Consider the following 21,972-nt stretch of genomic DNA (forward strand, 5'->3'; position numbering starts at 1 on the left):
ATAATAATCAAAAAAGCACATTCAGTTGGACAAAACCACATGGGGAATTTCCAGTGCTGTGTTGCTCTTGTTATCTAGAACTGCAGCCAACTGTGACAGAAGTCAAACAGTGAAGCAGGGTGGACTTACGAAGTGTGACACATCACACGCAAATTCAACGTTTTTGAAGCAGGTCATGTGAAAATAATGTTTATGACAATACTTTGCTTAATATTCCATGGTACCTTGAGTAATGTAGGTGTTTTACACCAGGTCAAATCCACCCAAAGTTACTATAACATAAGCTTTTGTTATCAGTTTGGTTCATAAAGTAGAAACAATTGAAGCTGTAAAAAGATAAATGATAGATACACTGGACACTTTTATACCCCTTGTCTTTGCAATTAGATGAAGAATATTTTCATTGTAAATCTCCTGTCCAGCTTGTTTATCCAATCTGACGTTGTGGGGTTTCAGTTTTTGTTCTGTGTTGACTCACCGCAGCGATGTCCAACTGTGCTTGAATGCATCATGTGAGGCATTCAATGCTCCACCTCCCCGGCACATAATGGGAAGATGTGCTGTTGTTATGCTGCTCATAGTTGGGCTAACGGTGGTCGGTGCTGGATGGCGCATCATTAATCAACCAAAAGTTATTTGAAGGAAGTTAAAGGCTGACTTACCCGGTGTGAGAAACCAATGTGAGTGACATTAGCCATAACCTTAACTTACTTTTGAAACTTTTAAGCGATAGTCTTTAGTTTTACGTTTATCGAACGTTGATGCTGGGGAGTTAATGTTAGCTTATGTAGCATAGCTAGCATTAGCTTCTCGTTCGAGCTAGCTTACACAGTTATTCAGAGAAAATGTAAGTGAAACATTAGCTTCGTTGTTTTACTTGTGTGTGGTTTAATTTATTACTTCATTTTCCTGTTAAAATATTCCTTGTTGAAGCTATTGTGCTGGTTTAATTACTTTCCACTTAGTAACATTTGAGTGGGTTAGCAGTGTTTGTTTGTTTGTTAGCGAACGTTGCTAACCTTACCCTCATTATTCCTGTCTAAACTAAAGAAACCAAGAGTGAAACGATGGCGGACCTGGGGAGTCTGACCAGCGGACAAAACGCCGCCCTGCTTGTTTTCGCCTTCCTGCAAGCTGACTGCAGAAGTTCAGAGTATGAGGAGGAGCTTTTCTCCCTGGGAAAGGACCTACATCTCACCCGGGACATCAACTTCAATGGCCCCAGGAAAGACGTCCTGGACGACGAAGACCTTGAAACTGATGGCCACCAGTGTAGCTGCATCGCACCTGCTATACATGATATTCAGCCTTCACCTGAGCTGCAGTGGCCCAGTGAGTAACTACCCGTAATTTTAGTCTGTACAAAGGTCATATACAGGGGATTTTACTGAGTTAATTTCATACCAGCGCAACAAACTGATACCAAATCAGCTGTGTCACGTTCATCTCCAAGGCTTGTTTGTGCCTGATATTTCTGAAAGCAGTATATAAGCCTTTTGCTGGGTGTATCAGAACAAGTGAAAGTATGTAGCTACAAACAGTATGAGGTGACTCAAACCTGTAGTTTAACAAACCCGATCACCCATGTAATGTAGAAGTTATCCTAATTTATCACAGTTGAAGTAGTTTCCAGTTACAGTAATGAAACTTGTGACTTTAAGTGAAAGCAGGAAGTGACAGCTGTCGACCATTTTATGCAAGAGACCTAGTGATGCAAACCTAGCATCTACAGTCATACATCTCTCACTTTATCATCACACTATATATGCTACTGTCACAGAGGTAAATGTGTGGTATTGAAGTCCAGAATATTAGAAGAGATTAAACGACAGTTCATTACTTCATCTTCATTTATAGAACATATATTTCTTACAGTGTCATTGCTGTTAAAACCAGAAACAAACATTATGTCCACTAAAGTGCACTCATGTTTATCTTGTTTTCCTGCAGGAAACGAGGCAGAGGCAGCAGCCATTCAGCAGGTTGCAGAAGGGCTGAGAGAAATTGCTGACCAGATTGAGCACAATGTCGTGGCTCAGGCTACCCAGAACCTGAGCAAGAACATATCTACCTCCCCTTCTGAGGTAAGTGTGCCCTGAGCACAGGAGATGTTAGCGTTAGGATGGTAGATGATAGTAATAAATAGGACAAACTCGTTACTTTATAACCTGACTCAGAGTTACAGAGAAGAGGCAGGAAAATGCAAAACAACAGTGTACAACAGGAGATCATCATAATCAGATTTTATAACTTGCAAATGTTAAGTGTTTTTCCTGGTAAGATCATGTTAATTGTTATTCTTGGAAAATTGTGTGGCTGAGACGGTGAGGTAAATAGTGCCTCTGCTCTGTGTCCTTGAAAGTTAATGTTTAATTAAAGGGTACTTGGATTTCATGATAGGTGGTTTTTGTTTGAGGTCAGAACTCATGCCAGCTATAAAACACTATGGGAAACCTCAGTGATTCATTTTATGTTCGACATTATATTTAATTTATAATATTGGTAGGTATTCCATAATGGTTTTTAATGCGAGAAAATAGACTTACCTCACAGATACACTAGGTGGACAAGATTCGCAAAATGGTAATTTACATTTCAGCCAGAAAAAAAAATCTGTAGTAATGTAATGTAAATGTGTAAATACCAAGATTAAGTTGGAATGGTTTGTACTAATTTTTCCTGCTAGCCCGACTTTATTTGTTTAATAAATCAATGTCCAAACGTGCAGTCGCCTACAGAAAATTCATATTTGGTACTGCTAAGTCTGTGTATTGATTTCTGCACTAATAAAACACCACTTTGCATCAAAATGTTTGACACAAGTGCAGAACCAACACCTCCTAAGCTTATACATGCCATAGTAATAAGATCCATCCATTTGTGTTTATGTTATCACTCTGATTACCACTTACAATAATTGGTAACAGCATTTGTGTTTTGTTTGTGCTTTCTAGCAGTGGAAGGACCACCTTACCCAGGAGGTGGGGAGGGTGATGAGGCAGGGCGTAGGTCTGGAGCATCTACCCCAGGAGCGAGTCATGATGGCTCTCACACTCACCCTGGTGAAGGGAGTGTGCGAGCAGGCCCCACGGCTGCTGAGAACGCTTTTCAACACCGCGCTGCAGTATGTCAGCTCTGGGAGGGCCAGGTGACTTCAGAGCTGCAGGCTGAGAGGAAATAACTAAGAAATCTGTGGTGGAAGACAGCTAAATCTGAAACTGGCATCTGCTCCTCATCACCAGTCGAGTGTGAAAGGAGACACGTCCACCACACAGTAGTAAAAACACTTTTCTGACGAAGGAAAGTGATGATTAAGTATGAGTTTACAGTTGTGTATTGAAAACATGAAATTGAAGTTTGAATTTGACAATTGAAATCTTTCGTCATACTGCCTACGTTTACTCTTGCTTAAAAATGTATCGTTTCATTTTATACTTGAAATACTTGATTATTTTTGTACTCAATTATTTTGCTTTTCACATATACATGTACGGCTATGATATAATGTGATTTGATTAAATACGTTTCTCCTGGGACTTGAGTTTAATTTCAATCTTAAATACTGTGAGATTTTACACTCCTTAAACATTAACACACATTTTAACAAACCAACACAGGAAAAGGTTCTCAAATATTTTTTTATTCTCATCTCAAACAGTGTATTGTAGGAAACTCAAGGTACAAAGTGTCATGTTTGGGACCTTTTGACATCCATCCTTCTCTGTACTCTAACAGTTTCTCTTTGAAAGCGGTGTGTAGTCTGGGTCCATGAGTATTACTGTGTGTAACACTGACTGACATACATTGAAACATCCTTTCTGTAGGAAAGATCTGTTCAACACCATGTTTTTACAGCCATTCATGAATTTTCATGGATTACATTTACCACAGTACCCCCAAATTTTCAAAGAGAAAATATTAAGTGGCGAGGCAGCAGTGAGGACAAAATAGTTTGTCGCCTTTTTAATTCTGTGTTACTGATGACAAATAACTCTGATATAAGTTCTCAAGGGGCAGGGTAGCTAATGTTGTCTACGCTAGTTGCGGGGGACATTCCACCAGAACAATCCACAGTTTCTGTTTTAAAACTCCTGCATTGTGAAATATTGGCTCACTAGTAACTGGGGAGATTTCCTAAGCTGGGTGATGTTCACACAAATAAGTTGGATGACTCTACATGAATTTTGTTTGTTTTACTTTACTTCGAAATCTTTTAACAGCATTCTCTATGCATTAGTGAAACCATACAGACACTGAGCTGTTTTGATTGTCGTTGAAGAACACATTTTTGCCTTTTACATTGTCTTTTCAGGGAGGGTGTGGAGTTGAATTCTTAACTGCCACGGTGGCAGAAACTAGAAAGTTGTGGCATGAGTCAGGTACATTACGAGCAGTGAAGCAGAAGTGATGGGTACAGAGCAAAATACTGAGGACTACAGATGTGGCAGAGGAAGGAAAGAGTAAGGGAACTGCAGAGAAAGTGTGGCTTTGATTAAAGAAGTGAAGTAGCACATCCAGTGAAGTCAATCATTAAACCCACTTACATTAAAGGGACGACTGGATTTATGCTCTGCAGTCACATTCCTGCTGCTACTCCTATCTGGAGTAATACTGCGTAGTGCTGTTTACACAAGGATTCAGGTATCTTTAAAAAATACTGTATGACACCTTATACTGTATGAATACAATCGGAAACTCCATTGCAGCAACATTAATACCTTGTTACTTGCTGTTTTTAACTTTTTTTGGACCTTCACAGTATATTCAAATTGACATGCATGCTACAAATGCAGGAGCAGCACTGTAACTTAGCACACATTTAAATACTTTCATCCATTCTTGGGCAAAATCTTTAATGTTTCAATGCACAAAAACTAAAATATGCTGCATGTGAAGTGACAAATCTAACCTAGTATGTCTGTTTTATATCAAGCAGTTTCAAACTGACACAGAAAATCAAATTACTGGTTTCTTTTCTTAATCATCAGCACATCATACCTTTGGTTCATTCATCAGAGAGAGCATCAGAATAACTCATCACAGTTAGATGTGGGAAGTATAAATAAATGCCACTTTGCTGCATAGAAAACAAGACGGCTAGAAAACCTCTGTGTTGCATCAACAGTAAATGTGGTTTCTGAGGTTTACCTTAGCGAAGAAGGGAGTGTTGTCAGTGAATTTTCCATTTAGGTAACACTGACTCAAATGGTAAAAAACAATCCAAACAATGAGCCACAGACAAAACAGAAACCGAAACTAGCAGAGGAGGGATACAAGTCCAGACACTTTCCAATCTATGAGATGAAGGGCTGGAGTCTGAAGAGGTTTACCACAAAAATGCAAGTTAACGCAAAAGTGTTAAAGGAAAACATTGAAAATAAGGAGAATAGTGGAGTGCATCGTTTTCCCCTTTCTGTGTTTGTACCTGGTGCAGTGAAGCAGCCAGGACTCCCAGCAGTAAGGTCGTGGATGAGGTGAGATTTTGGTTTGCTGGGGGGCATTTTAACAGATTTCACACCTTCAAAAGCAGAGCAGATTTTTGAAAAAAATGCAACCTCATTTCATAAATCCAACAAGGTTGTAAGAAGAGTCCCACCGTGTGTGTACTAATACATTTATTTCTACCTTAACATCTCATAATTTGCATTCTCCTCCCCTGAGAAAGATTTTTTACTTCCTCCTGTAGCTTATGACACCATAAGCCATTACAGCAACAAGGACCACCAGTGCAGCACCTCCGTAAAGCAGCACTGGAAGCTCTGAATCTGACTCCGGCTCCGGCTGCACTGGTGGCTCCTCGGCTGGGGTTTCTACAGGGGCCGCTGCAGCCGCTGGGACAAGAGGTTCAGCCAGTGGGGCCTCTGGCTCTGCCAAAGTCTCTGGTTCTGGCTCCTCTGGCTGGGGAGGCACTGTGACGGGCTCCTGCTCTGGTTCAGGAACTGGTTCTGAGGTGACTTCTGGCTCTGCTGGTGCAGCCGGCGTTTCCTTGGTTAGAGATGGGGGAGCCACCTCAGCAGGCACTGGGTCGGTGGCAGCAGCTGGTTCTGGCTCAGGCTCTGGTTCTACTGCAGGAACAGATAAAGGTGCTGCTGGTTCTGGCTCAGCGGGAGGGGGAGCAGCAGCCTCAGGGACCTGGGGAGGCAGCTCTGGTTCTAAGGAGATGAGGGAAGGCTCCGCCGACAAGCTCTCAGGTGTCTCTAATACAATGGGATCCTCTAATGAAAGCAGGGAGGCCGGGGTTGTGGAGTCTGCCTCGGCTGACACTGCAACAGGTGGAGCCTGGTCCCTAAATTCTTCCCTAAGCTCCGCCAGCTCACTCTCTGTGCCTAAAACGCTCATCATGCTTTCATCTATCGCTCCCACTTCGCCTCCCTCCTCCAGCAGCTCGGCATCTTCACGCTCGACGTGGACAATGTCCGAGTTTGAGGAGTTGTTTTCGCTGCGCTCCTCAGCCAGAGCCACGCCCTCGTTGCTGTCCAGGCTCTTGACGTCTTCGGGGTCCATCGCACCGACCTGCGCCCAAGACTCGTGGCCGGCCAGCGACACAGGTAGGCTTTCTGTCTGCCAGGAGCTCTGCTCACTGCTGTTGTCCCCGGTGCAGAGCAGTGAGGAGGGGGGGCTGAGCTGGTCAGGATGCTGGTCCCCTGAGAGGATGTAAATGTCGTTGCTGTCTTCGGCGATGGTCACACCTTGCTCCTCGTCTGACTCAAGGCTGAATACTTCGCCCTGTGGTGGACAGACAGAGACACAGATGGTATCAAAATTCTGTATATTGTAAACCAGGTGAGTAAAGACGGTTGAGGCGATACTGAAGTTTGAGGAATAGATGGAAAAGTTAAATTTAGTATTTTGTATGAGTTTGCTCTTTGGGTGCAACATGATAGAAGATTATGAGATTATACAATGCTGCAAAACACTGGGTGAAAATCAAAATAGCTTTAAGTCTGAGTCCACACTCAGTAGAAACACCTTAAGTTCAACTTGTGCACCACCTAGTGGTGTGCAGCTAGTACTGAACAACAGATCAGGAGCCATCTGCAAAGCTCTCCTATTATGTAACATGATATGATCTTGTGGCTATGCATGACTTACACAGAGGTCAGCTTGCTGAAGCGAAATATGTTTTAATAAATCAATCGGTAGAGTCTGCTAAACTAAACATGTCTGACCTCGGAACATTAAAAAGGTCAAACTTTTGCCAAAGCTTGTTTTACAGGTCGGCTTTTCACATAACAAAAAAAAACCTGTCACATAAGGGAGTGACCAAACCAGCCATATCTTTCCCTTTGCTGAATGTGCAGTGATGTGAAGTGGAATTTACAGTATGTGGCTCAGAAACAGGCCAGTGGGTGTTGACAATGAGCACAAAAGAACAGGATACATACTGACATGCTCACTGAGTCTTGAGGGCATTCGTTGAAAACGTTGGGTGAATAAAGAGGTTAATAAGATGTTGTTGTGGATCGCAGTTTGCTACACTTGATTTTGAATGTTATCCTCTTGCTTTGCTCAGTAGCAAAAACTGCTGCCGCCCACACAGCAGCCCTGTGAGTCCAGGTTTAAACAGACCTCAACTTTGGACTTGTGCACATTAACATCTCGGCTTTTAAATTATGGAAGGGCGGCCCATCATAATGCCAGAATAATGAGATATAACTATATCTTATTCTATCTAGTAGCTGCTCTCCTACTCAATGCTATACCAACAACACCAAGAGCCATGCTGGCAGCTTTGTCAGGCTGTACTCAGGCCCTGCAGTGCTTTTAGCTAAATTCAAATTTCAGCATGCTAACATACAGAGCTTTTTAGCATTTGCTAATTAGCATGAACCACAAAGTGACGGGAATGTATTTCAGTTTTGCAGATTATTGGTCAAAAAACAAAGCTCTGGACACATTAAATCATTGATGTGATGTTGGCATTAGACAAAAAGTTATCACTAAAAGTACAGGTCATCCTGTGGAGGACAAAAACGTGAGTGTGGTACTAAATCTCACAGCAATCCATCCGCTTTTTCCCTCAAAACCACAAATGTGAAGCTCAATACCAGCATAGATATTTCAGTCTCAGACAAACACCAGTCACATCTGTCTGAGCAGGTGCATTTAACTGGTTAACACAAACAAAAAAATCCTTTGAGTAGGGTTGGTGCCTGATAAACAATTGATCTGCAGTTACGTAACGACCCAAGCTTGACTGGATTAAAGTTGAATTTTGGACCGGTCCTGGGCACGCTCCTCTGCTGCATCTCTATGCATGTCACAGAGGTGAGACCTGAGCGGATGAGATACAAACAGACAGCAGGTGCAGAGCAGCTTGTTCGTGACTGCGGGAAGCAGAGAGGTTCTGACAGCAGGGACCAACTCCCAGGACCACACTGTCTCAACTGAAAACATGATAACATGTTATTATGAGCGTCCCTGACCACCAATTTGCATCTGATACGCACACCCTTACATTTCTGAGGAGGCATACAGTATGTAAACTATTATTGACCCATGTAAATACAATTATTTAATTACAGGGTCAAGCTGTGGAGGTAATTTTCCTTACAAGGACACTCAGGGTTGTGCACAGCAGCTGCATCCAGGGAGGCAGGAGATTAAATCTAACAGCGGTGGTTCCATCGTTATCCGACATTTGCTTTCTGCATAAGCTGATTTGCATGTGGGAGAGCAAGAGCGTTTCAGCCCTCAGGTCAGCTGGACAGAGCAGGACAGGGATGCAATGTGGTATAAAACCTACAGCTAAAGGCTGCTGTTGGTGTTCAGGAACTATCGGCTCTTATCTTGCTTTTACAGTTTCAAGTTTCGGCTAAAACAAAGTCCTCAATGATGTAAAATTTGAGTTGACAATAAACCATCAAAGGAGGTTAAGTTGAGTGCCGCAGTAAAAAGTATGTTGCCTATAAAAAGATAGTAACTGGGTCGCTCAAGCACCAATTTTTTACGCAGTTTGGCGGTAGTCGTCATACAAAACAGCTTCAAGTATGTGAATTACGCAGGACAAATTTGCTATGAGGTTAAAAGGTAGATTCATAGTGATGAATAATAATAAAACTTAACAAAACAAAGAATTCATGAACACAACGAATAAACAAAAATTCTGGCAACAACTTTTAAACCCACCTCAATAATTCAACGAAGGACAAATAATAAAAAACACACACCTGAGGAGACAATCCCGTCTGAATTTGATCTATCTGTTCTTTCTTTAATGCGCCATGTTGAGGTCCTGCAACACTGCCGACTCTGGGAAACACACTAACGTTTTAGGTGTTGTTCTGTCGAGAGGCGTGTTCCTCACGTCTCCACCCTCGCTTCAAGGCAAACAAACTTTATAGAACAAGTTCACATTCTTGCCGTAGAGCCAAGGGTGTACTCTACACTCTACCAGTCCTTGCTTTACCTTTTTCCGTCTCACTGAGCTGTAACATGACACTACCCTGTTCTGATGCTTAACGCTGAATCTGAGATTATCTGTAAACACACTGAGATTTTGGAGGAATAAAAGAAAAACAGCTGCCACATTTTTGTCATAGTTACAGGTACTTGCTACATCGCCACATGGCTGCCACATACTGTCGACATGCTGCATCCAGATGCAAATCCAAACATTAGATCTGAGATGTTACAACAGGCACTTTCCACGTCAGCGCACTGTCAAACCCAGATTCTTGGATGATAATGCAAACTACTGACTTTCTATTTCCGGATTATTTCCATCTATGTAATATATTCACCGGCTCATACTGTATGTGCTCTTGACATTTACGAGGATTATGTCATCACTGTTCCTAATAGACGAGCGCTGCGAGAGGTCACACAGCAGCTGACTGAGAGAGAATGCGAGACTGCTCATCAGAAACTAATTGTGCCTTTGTTTTGCAGTTTGACTGTTGTCATCTATAAGAACAGAGAATGGTTATATAGGCTCTGTCTGGTGCTTTTTCATGCTGAGATATATGCAAAATGAAATATCTCACCCACTCACAAGAATTTTCATCACCACTAATGCGGATCATTTTCCTACTCATGGTAACTAGGACGTCTACTGTACACTTAAACTTGTACTGTACATCAACTGAGAGGAATACTGACAAGTCTCTTCCTCCGACAACAGCTTTTGACTCAATAATGGAATAGCGAATACATTCTACTGTTAGACCAAATATATTGACTATCAGCAACAGGTTGAGTACTTTGCTTGTACTTTTTGTGGGCGATTTTCTACATTTGCTAATTTAATGGTCTGCATCCAAAGAACAAATAAGAGACGCTCAGTGGGCAGCTGGCACAGCTCTAAAACAAAGTGTTAAATAGGTCTGCCTATTAGGAGTGTAAGAGAATCGCGATACATTTGAGCATCGTGATGTCATGTGTCTGTATCCATTCTCAAAATTATTGTATCGATTTTTTATTTTTTACAGTATTTATTTTCTTAATTTGTTTACCTAAAGAATACTGAAAGCATTATTTCTGTTTGTTTTTTACTGATATAGGCAAAAACTAACTTTTTATGCCTACGATTATGTGTTCTTTATACATTAATTTTCCTAAAATTTGATTAAAAAATTGGGCCGTGTGGTGGATAGCACAGTCGCCTCACAGTAAGAGGGTTCCTGGTTCGATCCCAAGAGGGGATGGGTTTTCTCCGGGTACTCCGGCTTCCTCCCACAGTCCAAAGACATGCAGGTTAATTGGTGAGTCTAAATTGTCCATAGGTGTGAATGGTTGTCTGTCTCTATGTGTCAGCCCTGCGATAGTCTGGCGACCTGTCCGGGGTGTACCCTACTTCTCGCCTTTGTCAGCTGGGATAGGCTCCAGCCCCCCTGCAACCCTCAAGATGATAAGCGGTTATGAAAATGGATGGATGGATGATTAAAAAATTGCAATATATCACCCTTCTTAGAGTAATTCAATAGAACGCAATATATTGGAATGTAACCCCTGTATTGTGATACGTATCACGTCACATTCTCACTAATACACAGCACTACTGGCTATGCAAGATTACTCAGTGAAAAACTCTTGTTAAGCGAGCTAACCCAGAAACACAAGGAGGTCAGTAACAGCAGAGAGAGACAATGGAAAAAACAGCCTGTAGATGAGCATATTTTCACCTCTCACTCAGTGACTTAAGGGTTTATTTTGACCAAACCAGAGTTGGTGATTGTTGGAACAGCGGCAAGACTAACCAAGACTGTTTTGGTGAGTTTTACAATGAGTTAACAAGGCAATTGAGCTTGTCTTAGTTAGGTGAATGGGAAAAACCTGTATTCAAAATGTGTGCAGTTCTATTTTTCTATTTAATAAGAAAAAAATGTGACAAATGAACATATCAGTAATGGCTGGTTGTTGAGCTGACAGTAGCCCACCCCTAGCATATTCTTGCCGTGTAATTTTATTCTATCATCCTGCTTAGATGCACTATTTCACCCTAGTTTTTAGACAGAAGCCCAGACAACTTAAGGACCAAATGCGTTCATGGAACATGGCATCATTGAGAAAGCCTTGGGCATACTCGTTTATGAACTGACGCAACAGTCTGCTGTCATGTGCAGCTAGACAATTTGCATCGGTAAATATTGGTTTTTGGCCAGTCATCATTAACAGTGTTGCAGCAACAGAGAGACTGACAGACAGACAGAAGGACAGAGAGGATGGATGGGTGCCCTGTTTAAACCCTGGCAGTCAGCCAGCATTGCTACTGCTGTACAAGTTTTATAGCAAGCTACAAGTGGGCCAGTCGAGCCCCTGGTGATGATGATTTTAGAGGATTATGAGTTATTTTAGGGGCTTCCTCAGCCTGCACAGGCACTCTACTCTAGTCCAGTCTCATGCGATGGCACAGTGATGCACATACAGTATTTCATCCTGAGCTGGCGAGAGGCTGCTTACATAACAAGGGGGAGCACTGTTACACTGTGCAGGGTGTAGCGTGATGTGCCCTGACACGGCCCAGGGTGGAACCTTTGCTGCACCTTGTCCTTAAAATATCACTGCAACATCACCGCTTCTAAGCAGCAGCAGTTGTTGCTAATAAAACCCTGAGGGCCTGTGCAGGTTGCTTTATTGCTTCTATGATATGCTGCTTTGAGTATCAATTTGCCATCAAATAAAGTGCAATAAAAATACTTTATTATCCCTGTCTCTCTGCTAAGAGGTCAGGTGCAATAATTGTCAGTGCGCCGCTTTTAAAACCTCAGGAGTCACATTACATCACTCTCACGAGGACAGTAATACGAAATGGCTGTTGTGCACAGTCAGTTCTCACCCAGCAGTTTTCACTGATAGCCTCTGAAGGAAGGTCTAAGACTGAGAACAGCACGAAACCAACAGGGGACAAGCTATGAACAAACTAATAAAGACCACTCAGAGATGCTGATTGGTGTACAAGCGCTCAACTCCAGCCCACCCCCCCCAATCATGTCCTCCTCCTACACGCCCCTGGCTGTGCACTGTCTGACGGCTGCTGGTTTTGTTCCTGCCAAATGAAGTGTACACCACATTGGGGTCATAATAATCCTTATTGTCTTCTGATGTAACTAACAAAAGGTATTATGAGAGGCACCCAAACCTCACAAGTTCCCCTAGAAAGAGACCGGCAGTAATCTGTGCATTAACATTTTTTTGTGTTGTTTCTAAAACTGAAGTAACGGATTAATAAAAAAAAATAGATAAATATAAAAGACACCATGTTTCTGCTCATCGATTTCCCTAATATAAAAGTACATGCTGTTCCTTATTTGGTAGCATTTAGAATATGTGTTTTTTTTTGCTCTACAAGTTAACATTTAATGCAATGAGATTATTATGCTATAATTAAAAACTAACCCGGCACAGTGTGTTTACATGCAACCACCCAACAACGACAAGAACTGGAAATATTGCCAGACAGGAGAGACCGACTCGGTTGCCAAGAGTTTGTCACTGCTGCACAATCCAGAGAAAACATTCCCACGCACGTACACATCAGAACCAATGAGCTCACTCTGTCGTGGCTTCAACATCACAATCAAAACACCCTACCTCAACGTGAAGTCTTGAAAACCCCAGCTCACGCGAACAAGCAAAACTCGATCCTAGCGATGGAGCAGATGCAGAAAGAGAAGTGTGCATGCAGGCAGCTGTCAAACCAATGGAGATTTCACTTTGCTCTCACTGGCTCTCCATGCCCACCCTCTTCCTCCCTCATCTCTCACCCCTCCCTCCTCCGTATTCCCTCCCCTCCCATCGCCAGTCTCTTCATGCAATTTCTCCCTCTCTCCCCTCCTTTCTCTCCATCCCTCTGCTGCTGATCCTGCCCTAGCCATCATCCCTTCATCCCCTGTGACATAACTCAAAGCAAGAATGTAGCTTTGTTTGGAGCCGGCCCATTATGTACACGTTACATTGCACGAAACTGTGCAGAACGTCATGACAATGAGGTAATGGCGACCAGAGCGGTGGTTAACGTGTCACGTCACGTGACCCTTCATCAGCGTGACCTCGTTCATAGGGAGCCATCTGTGACGCAGTGTTCTACTTATTACAAAGCTGGAAACCCTCGCTGTTATTATCACTGAAAAATAAGCACATCTAAAACACAGTACGTGGTTGCAAAAGTTGCATGTCTATGATAATATGAAAACATGGAAAGTGTGACAATGGCTGACACGACAAGATGTATTCCAGCTTAAAGTCTCTGCGTTGGCTTCCTGTGTGCTTCAGAATTGATTTTAAGATCATTTTATTGGGTTACAAAGCTCTTAATTTACCTATTTATCAGATTTGCTTTTATCGTATAAACCCTCTAGGACACTCAGGTCTTTTGGTAGTGGCCTTTAAATCATCCCCAATGTCAGAACAAAACCCCACGGTGAGGCACTGTTTCATAACTATGGTCCTCGTCTGTGGAACAGCCTGCCTGAAGACCTGAGGGCCGCACAGAGTGTTGATGTTTTTAAAACCAAACTCAAGACCTACATTTATAGCCTGGCTTTAATTAAACTGTCTTTCGGTTTATTTATTTATGTATTATTTATTTTATTTTAATTTTAATTTTGTATTTATGATTATTGTGTATTTATTTATTTATTTTTAATTTTTAATCATCTGTTTTTGGAGGATTTTTTTTAGCTGGCATATTTCTTCTATTTTGTTACTTATTTATTTATTTTAACTTATTTATTTGCTTGTTATTGACAGATCTAAAATTGTGAAATTGTAAAATTGAGTTTTTATTTTATTTCCATTTATCCTGCCTCTGGTGTTTCCCCACTTATGATAGCGTTTCCTCAGTTCCCATTTTATATGAGTGCTGTTAATTATAACATATTATTATAACCTCACTATAACCCTTTATATCAGGGTGTTCTCACCTGAGGACGCATCGGTCACAACTTGCATGCCTGAACTGCAATTGCTAAGATCACTGTTCAGCTCCGGCAGCAGTTCACATGAGAACAGTTAAATAAACCATCATTACCTTCATTAAATATGCAAATATTTAATGTTTCCATATCAGAAAAAGCAACACATTATGCAACATGAATACTATCAAAGGTTGTGGTCTGACCTATGATTGAATGTAATCAACAGATGGATGTTTAAATGACCTCAAAGTCGATTATATAAAGCATTTAACTGAGACAGGGGCTGCTGGTTTTATATTAAATATCGCTCTTAAACTGCAAAGATTACACTTGAACACTGTATATTTATGTCAATTATCTGATGAGGATTTATTGTCATAGATAATTATTACAATGTGATGCACATTTTAATCACATGTTTGATAATGTGATTGTTGTACCTCGCAAAAAAGACAGCAGCAGGGACTCTGAGGTATGAAACATCTGTGCAGGTAGCTTATTGATGCCCTCATCTGGCTATTCTGAGTTCTGTACATTAACTAAACATGAACACTACAAAAACTACTTTTGAATTCTAGGTGACCGAGTACAAAAATGATGCTTTTCCTCCATCGCGTGCTCAAAAACTCACCCATCCCCCCTGCTGGATGATGTAGCCGGCTTCATCCTCCTCTAGGAAGCGCACGCCCAGATGTAACAGAGTTGTCAGTGACTGGCCCTCGCTCTGTAAAGCCTGGAGCAACACCAACGGTACAAGCACCTTCAGGAGAGAGGTAGACAGGATTAGACGTAGAAGTTAAAGGGATGGGAAAAAAGAAAGAAAAGCAGTGGGCACACAAAGTTTAAACACAGGAGGGCATAGGTAACATATATATAAAACAGCATATAAATGTTGCATGTTTTGCATGCCCAGACTGAGCAGTCTTTCATTTTCTTGGCATAAAACTCTGATGCTGACTCACCTTGCTCCAGCCTCCCTGTGTGTGTGCTGAGAGATCCCGTGTTGTGTCTCTGAATCTCTGATAGTCCAGAGGCCTAAAACACACACACATAATCACCTGTATTAAACATATCGCTGTAAATGTGCTTAGAATCCAAGAATTATTCTAAGAAGCTGCCTCATATCTTGTGTCCCACATTAACTTTAGTTGCAAAGACTGGATTTTTATTTGTGTCAAGTTAAATGCTGTGTACTTCAAATATAGCAAATTTGCGTGCCTTAGTTTTCTTCCCTTTTTTTTGCACATGATTGTATATCCAAAAAGCATGCCCGAAAAGTTGCTTCATACTCTCTGGGGTAGGTCAGTGAGCGTGACTGGCCTTTTGCTGCAACGTCTCTCTCAGTTACACACATTCACAGTTGGATGTTGCCCAGTACAACCACAGCCTTATCTGTTGGCCACAGAGCAGGTCGACTGGAGCAGCTGCAGATTAAGTGTCTTACTCAGGTGGACCTGACCTCCACTCACTTTAGAGTCATTACATCTACAATAGTTTGGCTGCATTTCTATCAGACTGGCTGAGCACGGCACAAATAACCAACACAGTCTGGCTGCAATTGTGAACACTAATGGGACAATGCTTTTCCCAATGACTCAAAGTTGACTGGTTTAGATAAGTAGAGGTGACTGTGCATGTGTGTGTGACAGAATGTGTGTTAATTCAATAAATTCTGGCAAAAACTGTGTTCAACTGAATACATTCAGAGATAAATGCAAATCTTTCAGTTTCATACAATAAAGCCTTTTCTCAATGTTGAGGTCAAGAGTTCACTCAGAAGGAAACGAACTGAGCAGCAGTGTATCAACATTGACTTTGTCATTCCTTTGAGACTGTAGCTCTCACCCTGTGGACACACATATTTATCTCACACTGTATGAATGTAGTGTAAAAATAGTGTATTGTGGAAAAGAGCACAATATCAGTCCTGAATTAAGCGTTTGTGAGCAGTCAAGAAAAGCAGCAATCATCTCAAAATCTATCATGAAAGTCAGAGTTGCAAACTGACCCTGCGAGGAGTGTGTGTACGGCTGCTGCCAGGTGTGTGTCAAGCTCTCTGGCCACTCGGTCTCCCACTGCGGCGAGGCAGTCTTCAATAGAGTTCTCTGGGGTGGGTGGATTGAACACAAGCGACCTGTGCCGCTCGAAGCCTGTCGTGGCAAAGGCTGCAGACACACAGAGCACAGCAGAGAATAACGTCTCAGTCAGGCATTTCAGTTCATTTTCAGGAATTCTGGCCAGACTCGCTTCGTGACTTAAATGCAGATTCACATAAATACTGATGAGAGCTACAGTTCTCTGAGAGGCATGAATGAGTGTCTTGCACACCTCCTGTAAAAACAAGGATAAGAATCAGAATCACAAATACTTACACAAATATTAATCCACGAGGGGAAATTGTGAGGGGGGGGATCCTCTCCTAATAGACTGGGCTCACACCAAAACATCAGCCATTCCAAAAGCTCATGTCTTCCCTGCTGCACATGAGCAGGGAGGGTGGTCTTGAGCAACACTCACTCATGCTACTTAGAGAACAATGATTATGTAAAGGAACCAAAGTTCTCTGTCACGGCATACATTTCATGTTTCACACTGACAAATATTTACTTTTGCAGAGACAGACCAACTGTCTGCATGAACAAAGAACAGCACAATGAAAAGATGGAGGGTTTACAAATACAGTTTTACATCATTAAGGTTGTGTGTAGCTCATATATCTGCACTAAAATATCTACACAAAAAACATTGTTGTTATATCTGAACCATTATGGAGACTTGACTCCACAATGGTTAAATGTAAATCAAAGACCTGAGACAGAAATATTACCCCGATTCTGTAACCAAAGCATTTTTCCAGGCATGACCACTGGGTCGGGTGTGTGTGTGTGTGTGTGTGTGTGTGTGTGCATCTCCACTCACAGGCAGCAATTTCTTCCTCCAGTTGTCTCAGCTCTTCCTCGTGCTCTTTTGTTATTGTGCTCCTCTGTCTCACATTCCGGTCATCTCCTGAAAAAGATAAGCACATGTCGTAGGAACCAACGGTCTCGCTTTCTCTCCCCCTCACACACACATGCACAAACATACAAACACACACACACACACACACACACACACACATAACACAGTACTTTACAAATATTAAACAAAATCAGCTGTCTCAGTCATTTTATATTGTTTGTATTTAGATATGAAGAAAAGTGTGCAGCTTATTATGTATATAATATTTAAAGCAGCTACATGAAGTTTGTAACTAGCTATGAAACAGTCTCACTTTTATACTGATGCTTCTATGGTTCTATCATCAGCTCAAAGATTGGTTATTTCTTCGTAGTAATTCTTAATGCCTATCCCCAGGTCCAATTCCCCAAATCAGACGAAACGATTTACAGCGTGCAGACCGGTAAAGCAGATGTTTACATATTTCTCAGGCAAAGTTTTGCAATGATTAATGCATTAACCAGTTAGGAAGGAGGAATTTTTTTCTTAAGAAAATTTTATTTTTGACGTGGTATTTTTTGGTTATAGCTGATACTGAGGCAGGATCAGCAGTGAGAAAAAGAAAAAAATGACTGGAACAACAATAACAACAAAAAACAAACTAAAGGTGACAGTAGTAGAGCATGGGCAAAAGCCCAGTCAGTCTTGGTTAGCTGCATCTTTCTTTGTCGCTTCCAAAACCAATGTTAAAGCTCAAGATCGTATGTCACAAAGCAGTGGTGCTCGTGGAAACAAAACCACTTTTGCCCACAAGGATCACCAAAATCAACACAAAATTACTGGTCCTTGTAGTTGGTTTAATAATGTATAAAATAAGAGTTAACATGGGATTGGATTTTAGTATCGTGTTGACTGCAGCATAATGAAGAGCCCATGATGTTTGCACACTTAGCATGACGTTAAAGACACACAGTTTGACAAACAAACCAGTTTAGCATGTATAATCACAAACATCCCTGTAGGCGAGGAAAATGTTTGCAGGCTTAGCCAGTACCAACACCCTTTACTTTCCAGTCATTCATTTACTCTTCAGCATGACGTTGCTGAACTCAAACAAGAAAAAAGTTGAGCATTGCGTGTTACATGGCACAAATGCACAGCTCATGCTAATGTGAATTATTCATAGGTTCAGTCTGCACGACTGGGGGCAAAATGATGCACGCAGAAGTGACACAAAGGCTGCTGGTGTAGGACCAAAAGGTTTCAGATCTCATCACACACTTTCTGAAAGTAGCCATTCAGTTTGTGAAGATCAAGCAGTCACTTGATTAGGAAGGGTGACACTCCATACTGTTCACACACTCACCCCCAGGACACTGATTATTTCCACTATGATGGAATGTGGACTCTTTTAGCGCAGTTAAACTGGGGACAGCAGCCGATAGAAAAGTAACACCAAAGTATCATTCTTTGCTGATTTAATTTTTTCAATTGATGTTTTCTCAACGCAAATCAAATACTGCTGTTTTCTTTTTTAAACAGGAAGGAAGTGGACACTCAGTCAACCCGTTTCTATTTAGTGCGTGTCCCTGCAGCTCATACATGAACGCCCTGAGGACCACTGTTGGTTTTTCCTGGGCTTGCTGCTGTTTCAGCATTCAGCCAGACAGCTATCCAGCCAACTCTTTTGCTTTGGTTCATTGGCGTGTGAGTTATCCTACGGTGATTACACATGACAGGCTGTCAGAAATTGGACCGGGTCAAGCGGAAAGCAGGGATCAGCCACTCATCTGCCCTTCTCCGCCCATTCTAAGCATGCACACAACAATAAAAAAGCGACAGGAAATAGAGGGAACTTCCCCTCGTTCTTTTGACCATTTCTCACTTCTGTTTTTCTTGCTCAAAATGCCTAAGCTTTTTTTTTTAGGGGAATGACACGCATGGCCTAAAATGGTAAAACTGTCTTACCTTACAATAGGGATGTTTCTCTCCATGTGTATTGAATAATTTAAACAGTTTGACACCGAACAAGCTATGGCCATGGCTTCTTTCCACAAAGTGAGAACCTTGGCATGCTGGTGACAAGTTTTTCTAACAGCACACAGATTTATATAAGAATTACAAATGAGACATATCTATAACTTTGTGACAAATAGGCCAAAAAACTGTTAAAAAACACTGCTGTTTTTTTTCTGTATGCTAGGCGCATAAGGAACAAGATGAAAAGCAGAGATGCTGCAGGCCTGAGGTCATGGCACAACATAGTTATAAAAGCCTCTGCAAAGACAAAGCAGCCCTCAGCAACTATGGACACCATATTGAAGGAATCATAGCTGAGCTCACAGGGAACCTCGCATGACATCCATTTGTTTACAAGCAGTTGGTGCTTCAATACTGTCATGTTTCGGTGGGTAGTCACTGGATGTGTTTCTATGCCAATGTCAGAGAAGGCTAAATTAAGCTGGTAAACAGGTGGCAACCTGTCTGCACACCCTGAATATTTTCTCGTACTGCCATGTGTGCATGTGCACACAACTCTATTTGTGTGTTGTGTGAAAGCACAAGTGTGGGGTTTGCCCTAGAATACAACTCACAACATGGAGAGACTGTAGAGAGCAGGGTGTCCTTGACAGGAGTTGTACTTTGTGACATGTGGACTTGCACTTCAATTTCAGACTGAAGCGATACATTAACTCAGATGACATTAAACTACATTAAGAACAAAAATAAAAAGTGAGGCACTAATCTTAAGGCTTTCCTCTCACCTTGAGCTGTGGTTAGTGCCTGCGATCTGCTCACAGGCAGCATTCCCAGATAGTTGAGCACGACATACTTGGTTTCATAATGGAAACCCTCAGGCACAGTGGCAGTGATGGAGGCAGAAGAGGTGGGGCCTGAGGTAGCCATTGAACAGACGTGTGTCAGACTCTCAGGCACATACGTTCTTACAGTCAAAGCTGGACGTCTCACCTGAGGAAAAGCAGAGCCAGAGGAGGGAAATTTATTTCATAAAATGACCATCGTGATCGCTGCACTGTAATCAGTTGTGGACAAAACAGCCATTAACAAAACATGAGGGAACCCACATCAGACTCTGGACAAACCTGCTGATGACATCTGTTGTTGAACTGTAAAACAGCTGTTAGGTGGATGACACATAATAAGTGTTTCACTCAGTGTCATCACAGGCTGTGACCATGGCCACTTGCCCATCTGGCAAAAGGGTAATGGGGCAAAGTGATCACTAAATGCAATTTTTGATGCCACTGGGGCTGCATGACTGCTGACTGAAAACACAAAGGCAACAGACCCAGGACATGTCAGTCTGTTAAATGGGTACATCATGTACCTAGATCATGATACAATATAACTTAGCAGCACACGTGGTGGACAGACGCTCGTGGGAAGTCCTTCAGTGAGAGCTTTTACTACACAAGTGTTGATAGAAATTTAAATGTTGCTGTGCTGTTCAGTTTCCTGTGGGTTTCTTTTCCATACATTAAATATACTCACTGACTGACAAAGGTCTCATCAGCTCACATCGTCCTCCACATATGAGGTGACACCATGCGGACCAAAAGTGAGATTAATGTCAAGTTTGACAAATAAAACAAAACTTCCGGCTTGAGCTGTCAAAATAAAACCCCTTTTTGTCTAATTGAGTTCCCAAACCGAGAAATACCAGAGTTCCAGTGTTTAAATGAAAGATAATATAACGAGTATAGTAATTAATATACATGTTTAGAAGATGCTACTATTGTTCGTTTCCAAAGTGACAGCATAGCTCCAAATGACTGTAGCATAACGTTACACGCTCACATTAAATTAGCACCCACACATATGTCTCATTAGGTCATTAACTACCTAACAAATTGCATAATTGCCTGCCACAGTGTGAAACTCCGTTATTAGTCGTTTTCCCCTGAACACCTCAGCACACATGCAAAGCTACAGCTAGCATAACGTTAACACGTTTAAAGGTGCTATTTCGGAGACGCAAAACTTCATTTGAACTTGAATTGAGCCAAACTGAGGTCAGTGTCTTACCGTCCTTGTCCAGAGGCAACCAGGTGCTGACAGACGACAGGCTGAAGGGAAATATGCGACACAGTCCCCTGCAGCAGTAGCTGAGGAGGGCAGACCACCACTGGCAGGCAGGCAGCAGTAGCACTAGCACAGTGTGTGCTTTGGAGGCTACTCACGCTAGCGGGAATGTACACCGCTAGGCTTCCTGTCATAACTTTCAAAATAACACTCTTATTTTACTTTGCGGGCGGTGTTAGAGCTTTTAAATAAATAACGTAATGTAACGTTACTTCTTCTAAGTGAAAATTGCGAGCGAAACGTTACATGATAATTATAATCACCCTCCCAGAAAGGTGACAGGAGCTCCTGTGTTAGGGACTGTTCCTTACTTATAAGGGGGGTGGTGCAAAATGGCGCCAGCATGTCAAATAATTTTTTAAGCACTGGGGATGGATTTATGTTTTTTTATTTTGCTTAGAGGAGGGGTACACAAATTTATCTGGTTGCATTTTGTATTTATTTTTATCATCGTTTTTAAAAGGAGACATGCCCTCCAAACAACCTGAGTTTAGTGGGCGTTTCTTTAAAATCGCCAAAATTACATCATTTATTAGAGCCAGTAACTATATGGTGGTGCAGTAGTTAGCATTGT

At 41.8% G+C, this 21,972-nt stretch overlaps 2 protein-coding genes across 4 annotated transcripts; one reads left to right on the forward strand and one right to left on the reverse strand.

Annotated features, from left to right (window-relative positions):
- The first annotated feature begins 521 nt into the window (after positions 1-521).
- Positions 522-3,534, forward strand: bida (BH3 interacting domain death agonist). Of its 2 annotated transcripts, none has more exons than XM_033633974.2 (4): positions 522-680; positions 1,051-1,332; positions 1,951-2,084; positions 2,958-3,534. In XM_033633974.2, the coding sequence occupies exons 2-4, from the start codon at positions 1,068-1,070 to the stop codon at positions 3,150-3,152; spliced, it is 594 nt and encodes a 197-aa protein (XP_033489865.1). In that variant the 5' UTR covers positions 522-680; positions 1,051-1,067; the 3' UTR covers positions 3,153-3,534. The 2 variants fall into 2 exon arrangements, with proteins under 2 accessions (XP_033489865.1, XP_033489864.1); XM_033633973.2 differs by having other exon boundaries at positions 523-680; positions 2,955-3,534.
- An 86-nt stretch (positions 3,535-3,620) lies between these two features.
- On the reverse strand, positions 3,621-21,499 carry bcl2l13 (BCL2 like 13). Of its 2 annotated transcripts, none has more exons than XM_033634028.2 (7): positions 21,342-21,499; positions 20,060-20,264; positions 17,277-17,363; positions 16,366-16,522; positions 15,320-15,392; positions 14,989-15,117; positions 3,621-6,726 (listed from the first exon to the last, which is right to left on the reverse strand). In XM_033634028.2, the coding sequence occupies exons 2-7, from the start codon at positions 20,199-20,201 to the stop codon at positions 5,671-5,673; spliced, it is 1,644 nt and encodes a 547-aa protein (XP_033489919.1). In that variant the 5' UTR covers positions 20,202-20,264; positions 21,342-21,499; the 3' UTR covers positions 3,621-5,670. The 2 variants fall into 2 exon arrangements, with proteins under 2 accessions (XP_033489919.1, XP_033489920.1); XM_033634029.2 differs by lacking the exon at positions 21,342-21,499 and adding an exon at positions 20,808-20,920.
- Between the last annotated feature and the right edge of the window lie 473 nt (positions 21,500-21,972).

Source organism: Epinephelus lanceolatus, chromosome 5, assembly GCF_041903045.1.
Source record: "Epinephelus lanceolatus isolate andai-2023 chromosome 5, ASM4190304v1, whole genome shotgun sequence".
Classification (NCBI taxonomy): domain Eukaryota; kingdom Metazoa; phylum Chordata; class Actinopteri; order Perciformes; family Serranidae; genus Epinephelus; species Epinephelus lanceolatus.